The sequence below is a fragment of the Exophiala oligosperma genome (genome assembly GCF_000835515.1).
Source record: "Exophiala oligosperma strain CBS 72588 unplaced genomic scaffold supercont1.12, whole genome shotgun sequence".
NCBI classification, from domain to species: Eukaryota; Fungi; Ascomycota; class Eurotiomycetes; order Chaetothyriales; family Herpotrichiellaceae; genus Exophiala; species Exophiala oligosperma.
In genome coordinates this window covers 130,372-145,201 of record NW_015622829.1, presented here as the reverse complement: position 1 = coordinate 145,201, position 14,830 = coordinate 130,372, and the positions used below count along the sequence as shown (strand labels likewise).

General features: G+C 51.5%; 5 protein-coding genes across 6 annotated transcripts; 2 read left to right on the top strand and 3 right to left on the bottom strand.

The window, feature by feature from the left end:
- Positions 1 to 664: 664 nt before the first annotated feature.
- Positions 665 to 5,623, bottom strand: PV06_10197 (uncharacterized protein). Its single transcript, XM_016411725.1, has 2 exons — positions 1,359 to 5,623; positions 665 to 1,292 (listed from the first exon to the last, which is right to left on the bottom strand). The coding sequence occupies exons 1-2, from the start codon at positions 5,559 to 5,561 to the stop codon at positions 1,134 to 1,136; spliced, it is 4,362 nt and encodes a 1,453-aa protein (XP_016257766.1). The 5' UTR covers positions 5,562 to 5,623; the 3' UTR covers positions 665 to 1,133.
- A 295-nt stretch (positions 5,624 to 5,918) lies between these two features.
- On the top strand, positions 5,919 to 7,564 carry PV06_10196 (uncharacterized protein; the record flags this gene model as incomplete). The annotated part of the gene is made up of 3 exons (XM_016411724.1): positions 5,919 to 6,304; positions 6,375 to 6,519; positions 6,660 to 7,564. Exons 1-3 carry the CDS (start codon positions 6,140 to 6,142, stop codon positions 7,562 to 7,564), a joined length of 1,215 nt encoding a protein of 404 aa, XP_016257765.1. The 5' UTR covers positions 5,919 to 6,139.
- A 151-nt stretch (positions 7,565 to 7,715) lies between these two features.
- Positions 7,716 to 8,860, bottom strand: PV06_10195 (uncharacterized protein). Its single transcript, XM_016411723.1, has one exon. The coding sequence runs from the start codon at positions 8,816 to 8,818 to the stop codon at positions 7,745 to 7,747; it is 1,074 nt and encodes a 357-aa protein (XP_016257764.1). The 5' UTR covers positions 8,819 to 8,860; the 3' UTR covers positions 7,716 to 7,744.
- Positions 8,861 to 8,935: 75 nt separating this feature from the next.
- Positions 8,936 to 10,162, bottom strand: PV06_10194 (uncharacterized protein). The gene has a single exon (XM_016411722.1). The coding sequence runs from the start codon at positions 10,138 to 10,140 to the stop codon at positions 9,049 to 9,051; it is 1,092 nt and encodes a 363-aa protein (XP_016257763.1). The 5' UTR covers positions 10,141 to 10,162; the 3' UTR covers positions 8,936 to 9,048.
- A 1,884-nt stretch (positions 10,163 to 12,046) lies between these two features.
- Positions 12,047 to 14,638, top strand: PV06_10193. 2 transcript variants are annotated; one of them, XM_016411720.1, is made up of 4 exons: positions 12,047 to 12,198; positions 12,249 to 12,369; positions 12,426 to 12,580; positions 12,628 to 14,638. In XM_016411720.1, the coding sequence occupies exons 1-4, from the start codon at positions 12,085 to 12,087 to the stop codon at positions 14,533 to 14,535; spliced, it is 2,298 nt and encodes a 765-aa protein (XP_016257761.1). In that variant the 5' UTR covers positions 12,047 to 12,084; the 3' UTR covers positions 14,536 to 14,638. The 2 variants fall into 2 exon arrangements, with proteins under 2 accessions (XP_016257761.1, XP_016257762.1); XM_016411721.1 differs by lacking the exons at positions 12,047 to 12,198; positions 12,249 to 12,369 and having other exon boundaries at positions 12,370 to 12,580.
- The last annotated feature ends 192 nt before the right edge of the window (positions 14,639 to 14,830 follow it).

The window sequence follows — 14,830 nt, the reverse complement described above, 5'->3', positions numbered from 1 at the left end:
ATAGATTCACCACCTCGCTACAATTACAAACCATACAATATTCCCTCTACTCTCCCCCCCTGTCAAGATTGATTAATACCCCCGCCAAGCGAGTCAAGTCAAAACTCAGCCATCTCTGACTGCTGCAAGGTGGGAAACCCGCCTTTCAGCTGTACGGATACCTTTCTTTTCTCCTCTTTCCACTCATCTTCTCGTATCATCTCACACAACTCAATCCATCCCTTACCCCATTGTCCCATATCCATGTCCATCATCCCTACAGTACTCCCCTTATTAATCAACCCGAGTAAAATGATTTCTTGTCAGTACGGAATATCCGTGCCCTTGACGGAGGATAACCTTTGAACCCCTAACAAAACCAATCATGTGGCGTGTCGCCTTGACTCTCTTTTCCTTACCTAGGTACAACATAACTCTCGTAAGGAAAACTCCGTACTATTTACTCCTTGGAGCCCGTGTCAGGGCTCGTTGCTCGGTCATTAGTGCGTACAATGAGCAATAGTACAGTATTACGGGCTTTTCCTTCCTTCCTTCCTTCCTCCCTCCAGCCACCACTGTACAGCATGGACCACCTCGAGCCCTCGTTCCCGTATTTCCGTACATCAGGCCAGCTACTGTACGCATCAACACAGTACAGTACAAGCTTGATCGCGTACTTTTCCCACTCGTCAAGGGCCTTTTACTGGGCACAGCTTTGTCTTATATGGCACACATTACTTGCTCGTCAGAAATTAACGTCATGTAATACCCACAGTTCTCTCTGCTCTCATGATGGCGCACCATCTACGGAGTACCTGTAGCCCATTATTTCTCTTACGCAAAAGCAAGATAAGCCAGGGCAGCCATGTGCTACGCAGACCACTGCCCTCTTGACCTTGGAACCTCTTCCCAGGTCGCATCTCATCCCGATATACTCTACGCAGCTAGTGCATCAAATCATTTCTTTGACCTTGGCCGTGGCAGAGTTGTCAATGCCAAAGAACACAGCTCCATGGTATCACGTGATTGGTTATGTCATAGATCACACTCTACGGTGAATTCCTATGCCGATTCTGCACTTCCTAAGGCGTGAAGACCACCATGGTTGGTCCAACGACCGCAGGGTAAATACCCTATTATAGGTCCATCCACAGTCAAGACCGGAATTCGACATTAAACAGTCTGTCCCATGGTCTAGCCTTGGCTGGCGATGGATTGCTCTTTGCCGGGCTCGCACCCTGCCTCAGAGTCGAAACCTTCTGCCTCGAGGGAGATTGGGATGCCCCCCTCAATGTTAATGGCGACTGGCCGGTCTGTAACATCATCATCAGTCGACCTGCGCGTGTCCGTCAAGGACCAAGCAAGAGATCCCTTCTCACCACTTCAAAAACCTGTGCATCCTCCCTATCCGTCTGGCTGGCCGCAGTGGGCTGCCGGACGAAACTCGCCGTTCCAGCTTGGGGGGCCGTGCTAGAGCCTGGTGCTGCTTGCTGGTTCTCGTTCTCATCATCGGCGTCTGTACCTGTCTCCTCCTTGGCAGCTTTCTTGACTTGTTCGGTATCCGTGTCACTTGCGATGGGGGCAAGGGTGGCAGCTTTAGCGGGCATATCCTTAACACTGCTACCTCTCCCGCTGGTCCCGTCTTGCTTGGCCTTGACGTCCACGCTTTTCTTGCTTCCTGAGCTCGATCTCCGACTATCCAAACTCTTCGTCAATGTCTTGGTGACCATGCTGGCAGTCGGGATGCCACTGGCTCCTCCAATGCTGAGTCCGGATTTGTGCTCCTTTCGGCCCATATGGCCTCGGACCTCGACGTTGGTCGCAGTCACTGTTGATTTGCCCACAGTCGGTGTCCCTGGTGCACCAAGTTTCTCCTCGGTTGCGTCGATCATGTACCACCTCAGCCCATCCGAGAGCTCAAAGGGGTTTTCGTCATCGATCGATTTGCTAGACGCACCATCATCAGCTGCAGCGCTGGATGACAAATTTCCACGCAGTCCGGACGACAGGCTACGTGATAGGTCGACCATGCGTTCTTCAACTTTCGTGATTCGTGCCAATAGCCAATCTCTCGCCTGCAATTTATGTGCATCTTGCTCTCTGAGGAAGTAATGTGGTGCTCCAACGTTGAAGGCGGCCCAAGGGCGAGTCGCGTTATTGCGGGTGGGAAGGAATAGGGCAAGATCGCCCTCTTTGAAGCTTCGGTATGCAATCTTGTCATGGGCTTCAGCCTGGCTGCGGTGAGTTCGCTCGCGATATGTACGAGACTCCTTTTGATACCTCTTGGCCAGCGTCTCTACATCCTTGTATCGCTTGGTGATGAGGTCGATGGTACTGTCCACGTCCAGACGTTGCAAAGCCGTGAGGAAGCCACTATATTTGGTCGACTCAGATCCGAGGTCACTGTCTGACATCCAGTATAGCGTTTCCAGGTCAGCTGGGTCAGAATAGTGCGGGGCTGGGGTGCTGCCTGAGATAGTCCGTCTCATATTAGACGGCCCGGTTCCTTCATTGCCACTGAGAACTGCGCTAGCATTCGCCTTCGATGCCCTCTGGATAACCATTTCGTCATCTTGTCGCGAAATCGAGTATCCAAATTGTTCCAACATGCGGACGACACGGTCATGGTAGTGGAACAAGCGCTCTGACAGCTGCTTGGCTTTCTCGCCTCGCTTGTCGAAATGCTTCTTCAGCTTTTCTTGTCGCTCAGTCGCTGCCTGCATTTCATGCATGTGATTCTCAATCTCGTGCTTCAAATGCTGGATCGCGCTTTCATGATCAGCCTTGTGGTCCATCAGGTCAGCAACCTTTTGTTCCTCGGATTTGAGCTGTTGCTTCAGCGCGTCCGATCCGGTTTCACCAGCAGCAAATTTCTGTCGAAGATTGTCCATTTCCATGCGTTCTCCAGCCAGCTCTGTTCGAAGCATGGAAACTTTGCTTTTCTCCTGCTTTAGGTCTTCCTGGAGTTGACTCACTCGTGCTTCAGCTGCGGAAATTTGTTCCAGCATCGATTTAATCTGGGCTTCAGCATGGTTCAACTTGTCCTCCAGAGCTTTGTTCTCCGCAGTCGCAAGCTGCAAGGAATCATCGAGACCGCGAGCATGAATGGCGGCACCTTCAGACAGGATCTCTAGAGCGTTGACCAGGCGACGGATATCCTCAGGTGCAGACCCTGCAGGAGACAAATTCGAATGAACGCCTTGTAGGATGGTGACAAACTCGTGTTGTTGGCCCTCGATGGCCCTCAACTGGTTGGCAAGGGTCATGTTTTGCCCTTGGGCAGCTGCGCGCTCGTCCTTGACTTGATGCAATTGACGTTCCAAGGTCGCTGCCCGCTCGCGTTGAGTAATGGTGTCTTTTTGTGCCGCCTCAATCCTTCGCTGTGCTTGAGCCACATCCTCTGTCGACTCCTTCTTCAGCTGCTCTACTTCATGTTTCAAATTTACCACCAGCTGGTCCTGTTCCATCCGAAGGTGGTCCCGCGACTCATTGAGTCGATCAAGTTCATCCTCTGCCTCTTCCAATTTCACTTTCAGGCGATGAACTTCATCGTCCAGAAGCTGCCGCTCTTCTTCAAACTCCTGTTTCTGTGCTTCGAAGTTTGCCATCAAGTCTCGTTTGACTAATTCGGCTTCTTGCATTTTGTCCCGACTCTCCGTGCTCGACCGTCGCTCTTCGTGTGCCTCTTCTTGTAGTTTCTGTATTTGACCTTCAAGAGAGACGATTTTCTGCACTAAAGGCTTTTCATCCTGAGTATTTGACAGTCGTCTCCCTGACACTGAGGATCTACGTGACAGGTCACTCTGCCGCTGGAATGGACCAGGCGACGGGATCTGTCGCTCAAAGTCGGCAGCGCTGCCTGGAACAAACATACCACTTGCTGGCCGGCTGGATTGACTTTGGCGGTGCAGCAAGTCTTCGAGTTTACGAACTCGACTGTCAGAAGCACGCAATTTCTCCTCCAATCTGGTCTTCTCGTCCTGCAAACCCCTAACATCGTCGCCGTCACGAAGAACTCCACTGCTCTTGAGGTCGTGAATGCTGCCATTCTTGAATGGCCTGGCCTTCTGCTTACGGGCGGGGGCATCAAGATCTTTCATGCGTTGAGTAATGCCTTGGACAGCTTCGTCGATGCCTAGAGCTCGCAAGTCGTCGATCCACGCAAATATTTCGTCTCTATTGACAAAGGGCCAAGAGTTGCGCGGGGCAGACGCTTTGAGATCAATCAGGGCGTCCTTTGCATTCAGATCCTCGTTCAAAAAGTCCACGTGAGAAGAGGCCCATCTCTTCCGACGACGTTGTTCTTCCTCGGTCTGCTCAGATAGATCATCGCGAAGGCTGTCAACTTCTATCCTCATACGCTCTGTCCACTCTGATCTTCTGGTGGCTTCCACCAGGGTAGCCCCATAGACCAGAGGTAGTCGAAATACGTGCTCTAGGACTGTATAAGTTTGGTCGTCCTGGAAGTCTAGTGTCGAAACAGCGGCCTGCAACTCTTGAAGACGGGATTGTAGTCTCGATATCTTCTGCAAAGTCGAATACCAGTCATCAGAAACGACAGTCCTGGCCTCTGATGCTGCTCTCGATCCGATAACAACTTCGTCCACCAGATTCTGAAGACCTGGCAGCAGATCTCGAGTGTGAACAGCAGCCTTCCGAGACGCCGACACAACTGATTTTGGAATATCCTGCATCTTGATCACTTCTTCATAGTCGGCGCTGACCCGCTTGGCCAAAGTCTCGGCTTCGTCTATAAGGGCGCTGATGTCAAATTGTGGCACTTCTGTGGCGTTCGTTTTCGCATCGTTGGTATCCTCTTTCAGCTTTTCAATGCCTGACCGCAACTCTTGGAAGCTCTTCTCAAATTCATCTATGTTCTGCGCAATACTGTCCGCAGCTGCTTGCGCCCGCTTACGGTCGACCAATTCGGACAATGTGCCAACCGGGGCTTGAGACTGTGTATGCCCAGGGTCATCTGGCCGCCGCAAGATTTTGGCAACATCTTCGCGCACCGGTAACTCAGTCAGAGTATCCGCACACGTTTCCCAGTCTCTTACAGCACCTCGGAAGTCTTGGATCAAATCCTCTGCCCACTGGCATGTGCTGTCGAATTTCTGCTGTAGACTGTTCACATGGATTCGGAGATTGTCCAACGCGACGTTCATAGACCGAGCGATCACAGTGGCCTCGTCTGTACACATTTCGATATTCTCCACGCCAGTCCTCGCAATTTCGAACGCTTCGAGCGCCCAGCCTCGTCTGGCCATGAAGAGATCTTGCCATGCTTTTAGGCTGTTCTCGTCCACGAGGGAGGAAGGGATGTCGGGGAGAGGTAGAAGTTCGATGGCGGGTCTGGAGGACGGTTTCGACTCGGAGGAAAGGAACTGTTTATCGTAGACATATATCTCGCTCTCGTTGGACAGGTTCTTGACTATCTTGCCTCGAGGCGTCATGAGGATTTGACGATTTGCCGGAATCTCAGTATTCGACTCGATCCACGACCGCAGGCCTTCGACTCGGGAACCAACATCGTGGAAAGTCAAGACACTGCCGGTGTGGGAGATGTAGACTTGCAAAGCCATCGTCCCCTTTCACCTCCACTGTCACTGGCCATGAAAGTAGCAAACGAAACGAAACCTCACGCTGATGTCGAATGAATAATACATAATAAGGCACATCTGCCCATCACCAGGGCATGTCACTCGCTGTTTAGTGCCAGGCAATAGCGCGTCATTCGGCACGTGCATTAGTTCCATTGTCGGAGTTTCGGCGCCTCCAACGCCTAGAACTTGCCTGCGATTCAAGCCTCTGGAGAAGCGTTCTAGGCGTTGATGGAGATCCAGACTATCCGGAGATCAGCGTTCAACTAGAAGGGCGGGTATTATGACCGCATAGAGGAGGGCTTTGTCGAGATCTAGTTGATATACAGATTACGAGTCACAGAAAAGACAGCTTCTACCAAGATCGATGGGATGATTGTTGTTCTGTATTACAGTTGGCTTATCCATCTTTCTGAATGAGGCTGGTGAGTAGCACGAACTGTGCCTAAGGCATCTTTATCCAGACACATCACACCGCCAGGTGCGAAAGAATATTACAACCCTTGCCACTTTGATAAAAGACACCAGACGACAGTTTTGGCTGTTGTATAATAGTCAAGATGCCCGACCATCTACCACACATCATGAAGCCGTCCTTCAAATGGCACTGGAGGTCGTGGGAAGACATCAAAGCCGCCTCGCTGTTCACACAGGCCAACTACGTGAACATCATCCTTCTCATCGTATTCCTCTACGTCGCAGTGAGGCAGATCTGGGTCAAGCAGGTATATCTCTCTCGTTGTATGCTTTATAGTTCCGTCGGCCCAAGACTAAGAAAACCACGACGTTGGACAGGCCGCCATCAAGAAATCGACCTACGACAAGCGGTATCTCAAGGCTGATGCTTTTCCTCCCGTCGAAGAACAACCCGACTTTGACTGGAAGACGACCGAGCCCATACAATATCGACCTTTCAAGCCGAAATACCACTTGACGATGGGTGAGTTTTTTTCCTTTACTCCCTTTGTTTCCTTATACTGTCTCCTTTTTCCTTCTCTTTGTCCTGTGTCCCACTCGGGCAAAGTGAAAAGAAAGGCTAATGAGGCTGCGCGACACTTTGAGCCGAGTCTGACGACGCAGCCCTCGAAAACCTCGAACCGACCGAGCTCCTGGTCATGGACAAGACGTACGCCGAGCGCATGGCCTACCGACGGCGCATTATCGACGAGCAAGGCGAACACGTCGTCAACGTCAACGACGATGTACGCATCCGTCCCGCCGTCTTCGAGCTGTACCGGTTCCTGATGGGCACGTACCTCCCATTACGCTTCCCGCAGGTCTTCAAGCTGCACGAGACGGTGTACAGCTCGGGCCCGGAGTACATGCTCGAGAACAAGGTCACGGGCTCGGTGATGCCGGCCAAACCGTCGGATTACCTGGAGACGGAGCAGCACCTCTCGATCCTCGGCCGGACCGTGGACGAAGACTTTCTCTTCCTCCTGCCCGAAGAGGGCGGCGGCGACGACCCAAAGTACGTCCTCGAGGCGTACGTGACCGTGTGCCCGTCCGGCTTCGACCCGGCCGAGAAGATCGGCAAGCGACTCGCCGCCATCCACACACCCGTGCCGGGCTACAGCTCCAAGCTCGAGGGCAGCATGGACCGCTTCTTCTCCAAGCTCGAGGTCGGCAAGTACGTCAGGCGCGTCAACTGGGCCATCACCACAAACACCGAACTCTTCGCGGCGGGCAAAGGGACGACACACGCCCACAAAGGCGATCAAGTTGAAGAACTCGACGAGATCGATGTGGACACGACGTTTGTGAGGTGTGAGCGACAGACGCTGCATCGCCTCCCGAACACCAAGGCGCTAGTGTTCGCCTTTCACACCTACCTCTACCCGATCAAGCAGATCAAGGACGAAGGCGGAGGGGAGGACCTCGCCAATGCCATCGACGGGTTGAAGGAGGGCAGCGTTCCAGAAATGCACTTCTACAAACGAGGCGTTGTGTGGGGGGAGGCTGTGAAGAAGTATCTACGCAGCTAAAACCCGGCGCACACACAGACGGCTGTCTGGGAACGAGCAAAAGCAACAGACGATCTAAATTCCAGGTGTTTCATGATAGTGCTATGTCAAGTTCAACGTTTCTACACGTAGACGAAGTCTTGGAATTGATGGATTTTCTCCAGCGTTTATTCCTATCTTCATCACGGTTCATCCTCATTTCTATCTCAATCTCTCAACGACCTTGATCAGATCCCCCGTGACACCCATTGCAGTGACCTCGCCACCAGCACCAGCACCCTGGATCACTAAGGGACATGGATATCGCTTCGTGTAGAAGCAAATCAGATTGTCGCTACCCATGAGACTTGCAATCGGCGTACCCCGATCCACCATTTGGAGACCGACTTTGACCTCCCCCTTTGCCACGTCGATACTGCCGACGTACCTGACTACCTTTCCTTGCTTCGCAGCGTTGTCCTTGTAGGCTTCCATGTCGCCATCAAACTCTGGCAGCCTCTGCATGAACTCTTCGCTACTCCCCACGGTCTCGAGCTCTTTCGGAATCAGACTCTGCACAGAAAAGCTCTCCGGGCCTTGCACTTTTAACCCCGCCAATCTCGCGAGGATCGTCAGCTTTCTCGCAACATCCATTCCGTTGAGATCATCACGCGGGTCAGGCTCGGTGTATCCAGCGTCTTTGGCCTGCGACACAATCTCGGACCATTTACCCTTTCCACTGCCATCCACCGGTGCAAAGCTGTTGAAAAGGAAACTCATAGTCCCACTGAACACACCCTCGATCTTGGTAACTTGATCTCCGGTCGCAACGAGATCCTTCAGCGTCGAAATCACAGGCAATCCAGCGCCCACGGAGCTCTCATGGTAGACCATTGCTTTACCATTGCTCTTATCGACGGCATCGAAGATATCATTCCACAGGCTCAAGCTAGAACTGAACGCCTTCTTGTTCGGTGTGACCACGCTGATACCCTTGCGTAGAAAACTGGGATACGCCGCTGCGACGTCCTGGTTGGACGTGTTGTCGACGAGTATGCTCTTCCCTGGGGCGGCCGCAAGATACGTCGTGAGCTCCGGGAGGGACAAGAGCTTAGAAGGGGAGGTCTGAAGGTTTGAGGGAGAAATAGGCTTGTAGTCATTGGTGTATAGTTGTTTTGAAGAACGTGAAATGAAGATCAGCGTAGGACGCATCGATGGCGCAAGGCTGGCTAGTTGAGAGAGAAAAGCTGTACCAACGCCGCCAACACCAATAACAGCGAGGTAGAGGTTCGACATGGTTACTGAATACGAAGACAGCCAGGAGTGCGCAGACAATCAATGGGAGTCGAAACTTTTTGTGTGAGCAAGACAGGACAACGCGGGGAAAATGCAGGAACAAGAAAATATGAGGGGAAGTGCAACGAGGCTGTGACTTGGCCTTGCCGACCGAGAAGGCGGCCAAATTACAGCAGCCAGCAAGTAGCTCGAGGCACACAGGGTTATATGGGCCATTTAGGCCGTTACGTCTACACAAATCCAGGCAAGCCAGCCTCGCCGCCAATATCATCCCAGAACTGGCCGTAATCAACTCCCCTTTTTGCTAATAGTTGCTTCAGTTCCCGAAGAGCATCAGCTTGTCGTCCTTGCGTAAACCCTCCTGGCTGAGAAGTCTCGAATTGGACAATCTCAATCCAACGGAAAAAGACGTTTGCTGCTCCATGGTCTGCAAGTTTCCGCCTGAACCTTTCCACGACACTGTCTTGCTCCGTTTCCTCGGGAGTAATGTTTGGTTGCTCATAGACACGCCACATCAGCCACTGCTTCTGATAGTATACCAATGCCAGATTGTTCAAATCCATCATCTGTATTGTGCCATCCTGAGCCAGACTGTGGGCATCTACCATGGCCTTGTAGTCAAGATCCCAGTCTTTGTCTAGAAGCAAAGAGCCAGTCTTCGCTACATAGTCAGGTCGCATTGCCGCTTCCACCTTCACCTTGATGGTCAACTCTTCATCGACCATCCAGGTCTTGGTCTGCTCCGGCATGTCACTCGTGACCAGGGGCGTATCCCATTTCCGGCCACACCTCACAATGATCTCCGTATCCTGGAAACCGATTGTCCTTCTCCATGTCCATGGCCCTGTGTATCGCGACCATCTGCTTCCGAATACGAACTGCTTGGGCCAGCTACCGATAAGAGCGAAGATGGTGTAATCGACCATCAACAAAAATGTCCTCGAAGCAATTGTGGTCAGGAGCTCTCCAGTGCTTGCCTTCTTTGTATCCACCTTATATGCAGTGTCATATCCAAATATTGTAATGATCTGTTCAAGGTAGGCGGGTGTGGCATAGTAGGCTCGGATGCAGAGACCGATGGTAATAAGCAGATTGAGGAGGATGGGTACCAAGAAGACTCGCTTCTTCAGGCTCGTGGGTGTATGATCGAGATGTACGAGATATATGTGATCGGTCGGTAGGGTGGAAAGAAAGGGTTGCAAAGAGGCCGGGACATGTTCGAACGGCGTGGGAGGTACAGCGGTGCTTTGTGTCTGAGGCTTCGTTATAGGGGTTGTCGTAGCCTTGGACTTTCCGCTTCGTTTCCCAGCCGCACGAGCCATCTCATCGGCCCTCTGAATAGTGTATCTAAGGCTTCACTGACGAGAACCTCTAAGCCATCACGATACGTAGCACCGACTAGGAATTATTTCTGGGGGAGCGACTCAGTACTACCACGTGACAGCCTGCATTCCGAGTCATGATCTCCGTCACTTAGATAAGCGTCAACCTCTAGAGGGCTCGAGACAACGAACTGTTTGTTCGCCCATTTATCCCTGCCTCGAATTGAATGAACCAACATGCATGCATAGATTCGAAACTCCAATAGAACGCCCGCAGCTGAGAGACGAGCTACTAAAAGTAACCCCAAAGGCCTATTGCTGCTGGGGTAAGATCTAAGCCCGAAGGATCACAAAGCTTGCTGAAAGCTTGGTTACACGAAAAGCATGAGGACAGTGGCGGAGACCGAGAGTGTCCAGGGATCCAAACGTCAAACGAGCGCCGGAGTATCCAATCTGGCTTCGTGTCAACCTGCCTTTGATGCTATATCAGGCACATCCTGCTTACATGACCCTGTACACCAAAGGTTTCAAGCAATCGGAGTATGGCGAAGCCTCTTGCGCTAAGTGCTTATGCTGACCAGCGCCACGTTCCATGCTTCGGTCCCCTCGTTCCACCTCCTTTGAGCTTTCAGCCGCGCTGCGAACTACTCACGGAGTACAATAGCAGCCATTTCCCTCCTCAACATGAGCTATTCAGTTTGTTTCTGCGTCTTTTGATGCGTAAGTTGTTCTACTCATTCCTTGTTGCTCACATTCAATCCTTGCATTGTTTACCGTCCGCGACCGCAAACCGCTCTTTATATACCTATCTAGTACTTCGCCCACGATACCTGAAAATGGACTACATTCCTGATCGGCTGGTGAGGGGTTTGAAACAAGCACGAGGTGCAACGTCGACCGCGGGCAATACCGCAACGGCCACCATGAAGAACGGAAAGATCACTCACGCCGTCGGCAAACTGGCACAGGCGGGAGTAGTAGACGACAGCGAAGGTGCATTGGTCAACACAGGCACAACGACCTCGACTATTCATTCTGAGAAGATCACTCACATGGCGACTAAACTGGCCCAGGCTGGTCTGAGCACTGATGACGACGGCACCAAGTCAAGCAGCCACGGCCTCGCCACGAAGTACATCATCATTATCGCCGTGGGCAGCGCACTGGTACTTCTGGCGGCTTTTATAGGCGGTTGTCTGTGCTGGAGAAGATATAGGAGGAGAAGGGCATACAACGTTGTAAGCAGAGGAGTCGACGCAAATGACAAACGGCTCAAGCGTGAGAAAGAGGACGTGTTTAATGCGGATATGGGAGAAACGGAGAATTTCAATACCGAAGGATCTAAACTCACCGAACGAAATTTCGAGAGCGGATACGATAAAGTCGATACTGGGTATGAAGGTACAGGTTACGGGGCGACTGAAGAACAGGGACCAAGCCATGGAGACAGGAGGTCTAATTTCGAGGCCTGATGAAAGCATGAATCCTCAATAGACATGGGTATCGGCGTCGAGGATGTTTGTAGAACATGTGAGCCCGGCGTCCAGCAAGTTCAATGATCGTGGAAGATGGGATTATTATCGAATGCCCTGAATGAACATCGGTTTGAGCGCAATCATTTACAGGATAAGATAATCGAGCCCGACTAGGTGCAACAGTACCGGGAATGGCATTCTGGAAATAGTAGAAGCATCGATTTCTCTCTATTAGATCAACCTAACAGAGTAAAAAACAAATATAAGATAATACAGAAGCGAAGTATTGTACATCGAAGGTGCTGAGAAGGGTTAGAGAGACTGAAGTCGACGAATCGCTGCAATTAAAGCGGCGTGCTTTCGGATTCTCGGTAAACATTCAGGTAAACACACCCGCGCCAGAAAGGAGGGTGGGCAGATTCTCATGGTCGTTTAGATTTGAGGACGCGAAAGAGTTCGCGCTGCGACAATGAGTTCACCGGCATCGAAGCGACTGCGATTGTCGACATCGAGGACCTCTGTCTCGGGTCGGCGACCGAGCGTTTCTGGAGGTCAATCATCGCTCCCACGTCCAACATCTGCGGTAAGCCACGTCGAGAACAATAGTGAATGTGAATCGCTAATCAAAGTTAGACTGGGCACAGGGCGAGCAGCACGCAACCGACTTATGATTTTATCTCAGGCGGCGCCTCTGACAATCCTCTACCACCTCTGCGACACTCTAGACTGCGGCAGTCGTCCGTTACGAGGCAAGGTCAGCAAGGAGAATGACCTTTCAGAATGAACTCAATTCTGATGATTTCCATACAGACCATAGCCACGATGAAAACCTGCGAGCCAAGATCAATGCTCTAGAATACGAACTCAAGAATCTCAACCAAGAACGCGGATTGTTGGCTCTGCAGCATGATAAAGAACTTCGCGAGCAGCAGGCAAGGGCGGAGGCGGACTTCAAAAAATATCAGGTACATAGGCATTTATATTAACAGGCATGTTGGACTGACAATCCCAGGCTGCGGAAGGTGCTGCACAAAAAGCAATTCAGCGGCAAGAAGCTGTTGCCCGAGAATTGCGAGAAGCGCGAGATCAATGGGCGAACGAAAAGACCACATTAGAGCGAAAGCTCCGAGATCTACAAGACCAAGCTTCGTCACACAAAGAGGATGCCGAGGACGCCCAAGCACGGCTCGCCGATGAAGAAAGACATTACAGACATCAGCTGGATGACGTGGAAGGCAAACGTGTCGCGCTCCAAGAGACTGTAGACAGTGTGAAACAAGAGCTGGAAGAGTTGTCTGGGCAATTTGACGCATCGCAAGCGAGGTTGTTCGAACGGGATGCGCAAGTGCAAAGTCTTGAAGCTGAAGTTTCTTCGCTCAAATCGCACTCCTCGGATAGTGAAGCACTGACTGTTCTGCAAAATCAACTATCCGACCAAGTTGCTCATATACGCAAGCTTGAACAGACGAATAGAGAACAACTGGGCGAACTGCGGCGATTGCGCGAAACACAGCGAAGTGTTCAAGTGGTCGAAGAGCAGAAACATGGTCTGGAAATTGAAATCCAGGTCCTGAAAGACGTTGAGCGACAACTAAGCGAGGCCCAAATACAGAAAGAAATTCTGGAAGACGAGAAGAGGACGTGGACGAGCCTGTTGGAACGCGATGGTGAAAACGAATTCGAGTCTCCTGAGGCTGTTGTCAAGGCTCTTATTCAACAACGAATCGAATATGCATCAGTAATGGACAGGTTAGGGAATATCGAGAGCGATTTGACCGAGAAGGACGAAATCATCAAGGCGCTGGAAGCCGATAAAGCATCCTTAAGAACCGAGGTGGACAAAGCCAAAGCTGCACAAGCTGCACAGACTGAGCCTGCCAGTGACAACAGAGCATACAAGCGACTCGATCGTCAACGAGTGCTTGCGGTCAAAGAAGTCGAGTATCTACGCGCCCAGCTGAAGACATTCGATACCGAGGAAACAATGTTGATGGACAACCAGAACTTTGACGCGCAACGGTCAGAGCAAATCAAACAGCTAGAAACTCTCGTCGATCAATACAAGGCTGAGGTGCAGAGTTTGCACAGTGAATTGTCGAAACTTGAGACCACGCCTCCAACAGCCTCCAAGACGGAGGAGCTTCGAGGGACCAAACGATCCGCTGAATCGCAGGAGCCGGACGGCGAAAGCAATGCGCAACTCGGGGCCCTTCTACGCAAGAATAAGAATCTACAGATTGCATTGCAGAAGACGGCCCAACAATCTCAGATGTTGGCCACGGACCTGCAAGCCACCAAAGCACAACTAAAGGCCTTACGGGATAGTTCCAAGACTCGCATACTGGAGCTCCGGGATAATCCTACGGCACAGGCTGAAACGATCAAAATGACCACTTTACGGACGCTGAAAGAAGAGAATGCTGGTTTGCTGGCGCAATTGCGTGGCGAAGACCTGCAGGGCATGAAGGTTGTTCCTGTCAGCACCGTGGACGCCCTTAAACTCGATCTTAAAGACATGGAGATGGTTGTCGCGGAGAAGGAGAAGCGCATGAGACGCCAACGCGAGATCTGGACGCAGAAAGCCGCCGAGTTCCGCGATGTGATTGCTAGTGTGCTGGGCTACAAGGTGAATTTCCTCCCCAATGGCAAAGCAAAAGTATCGAGCATGTACTATGGCAGAACCCACGCTGCCGACGAGGACAGCGATGAAGAAGATGACGAGCATTACATCGTCTTCGATGGAGACAATGGTACCATGAAGATCAGTGGAGGTCCCGACGGTGCTTTCGGCGAGGAAATTAGAGATCTGGTGAACTTTTGGGTCAAGGAGAAGAAGCAAATTCCCTGTTTCCTTGCAGCAATGACTCTGGAATTCTACGAGAAGTTCACCAACAATAGCGGGAAGCTAGATGGGTCTTGAAGAGGATGAGTATTGTAGTCTCCCTCGGTATACAGGGGATGTGAGAGAACCTACGTCTGATCACTCATTATAACTTCCCTTATGGAATGAATTTAGCAAGCACGCGATTGACCACGGTCTGTGCTCCGTGTATGTTGTAAGACCATCCATCCGCCATATCCAGCTATTGCATGAGGTACTCAGTCATTTGGTACCGAGTGTCCGTACCGAGTCATAACTCTCCCACATGCGAGGGGGCCCTCACTACACCGTTTCGAGGAACTTTTAAGGCCCCCTGCCGCGTCTACACTACTAC

Coding starts and splice junctions, on each gene's coding strand:
- PV06_10197 (XM_016411725.1), bottom strand. CDS start 5,561: ATGGCTTTGCAAGTCTACATCTCCCACACCGGCAGTGTCTTGACTTTC. Junction 1,293..1,358: donor ATGCACAGGTTTTTGAAGTG/GTGAGAAGGGAT, acceptor ATGATGTTACAG/ACCGGCCAGTCGCCATTAAC.
- PV06_10195 (XM_016411723.1), bottom strand. CDS start 8,818: ATGTCGAACCTCTACCTCGCTGTTATTGGTGTTGGCGGCGTTGGTACA.
- PV06_10194 (XM_016411722.1), bottom strand. CDS start 10,140: ATGGCTCGTGCGGCTGGGAAACGAAGCGGAAAGTCCAAGGCTACGACA.
- PV06_10193 (XM_016411720.1), top strand. CDS start 12,085: ATGAGTTCACCGGCATCGAAGCGACTGCGATTGTCGACATCGAGGACC. Junction 12,370..12,425: donor GTCGTCCGTTACGAGGCAAG/GTCAGCAAGGAG, acceptor ATTTCCATACAG/ACCATAGCCACGATGAAAAC. Junction 12,581..12,627: donor CGGACTTCAAAAAATATCAG/GTACATAGGCAT, acceptor TGACAATCCCAG/GCTGCGGAAGGTGCTGCACA.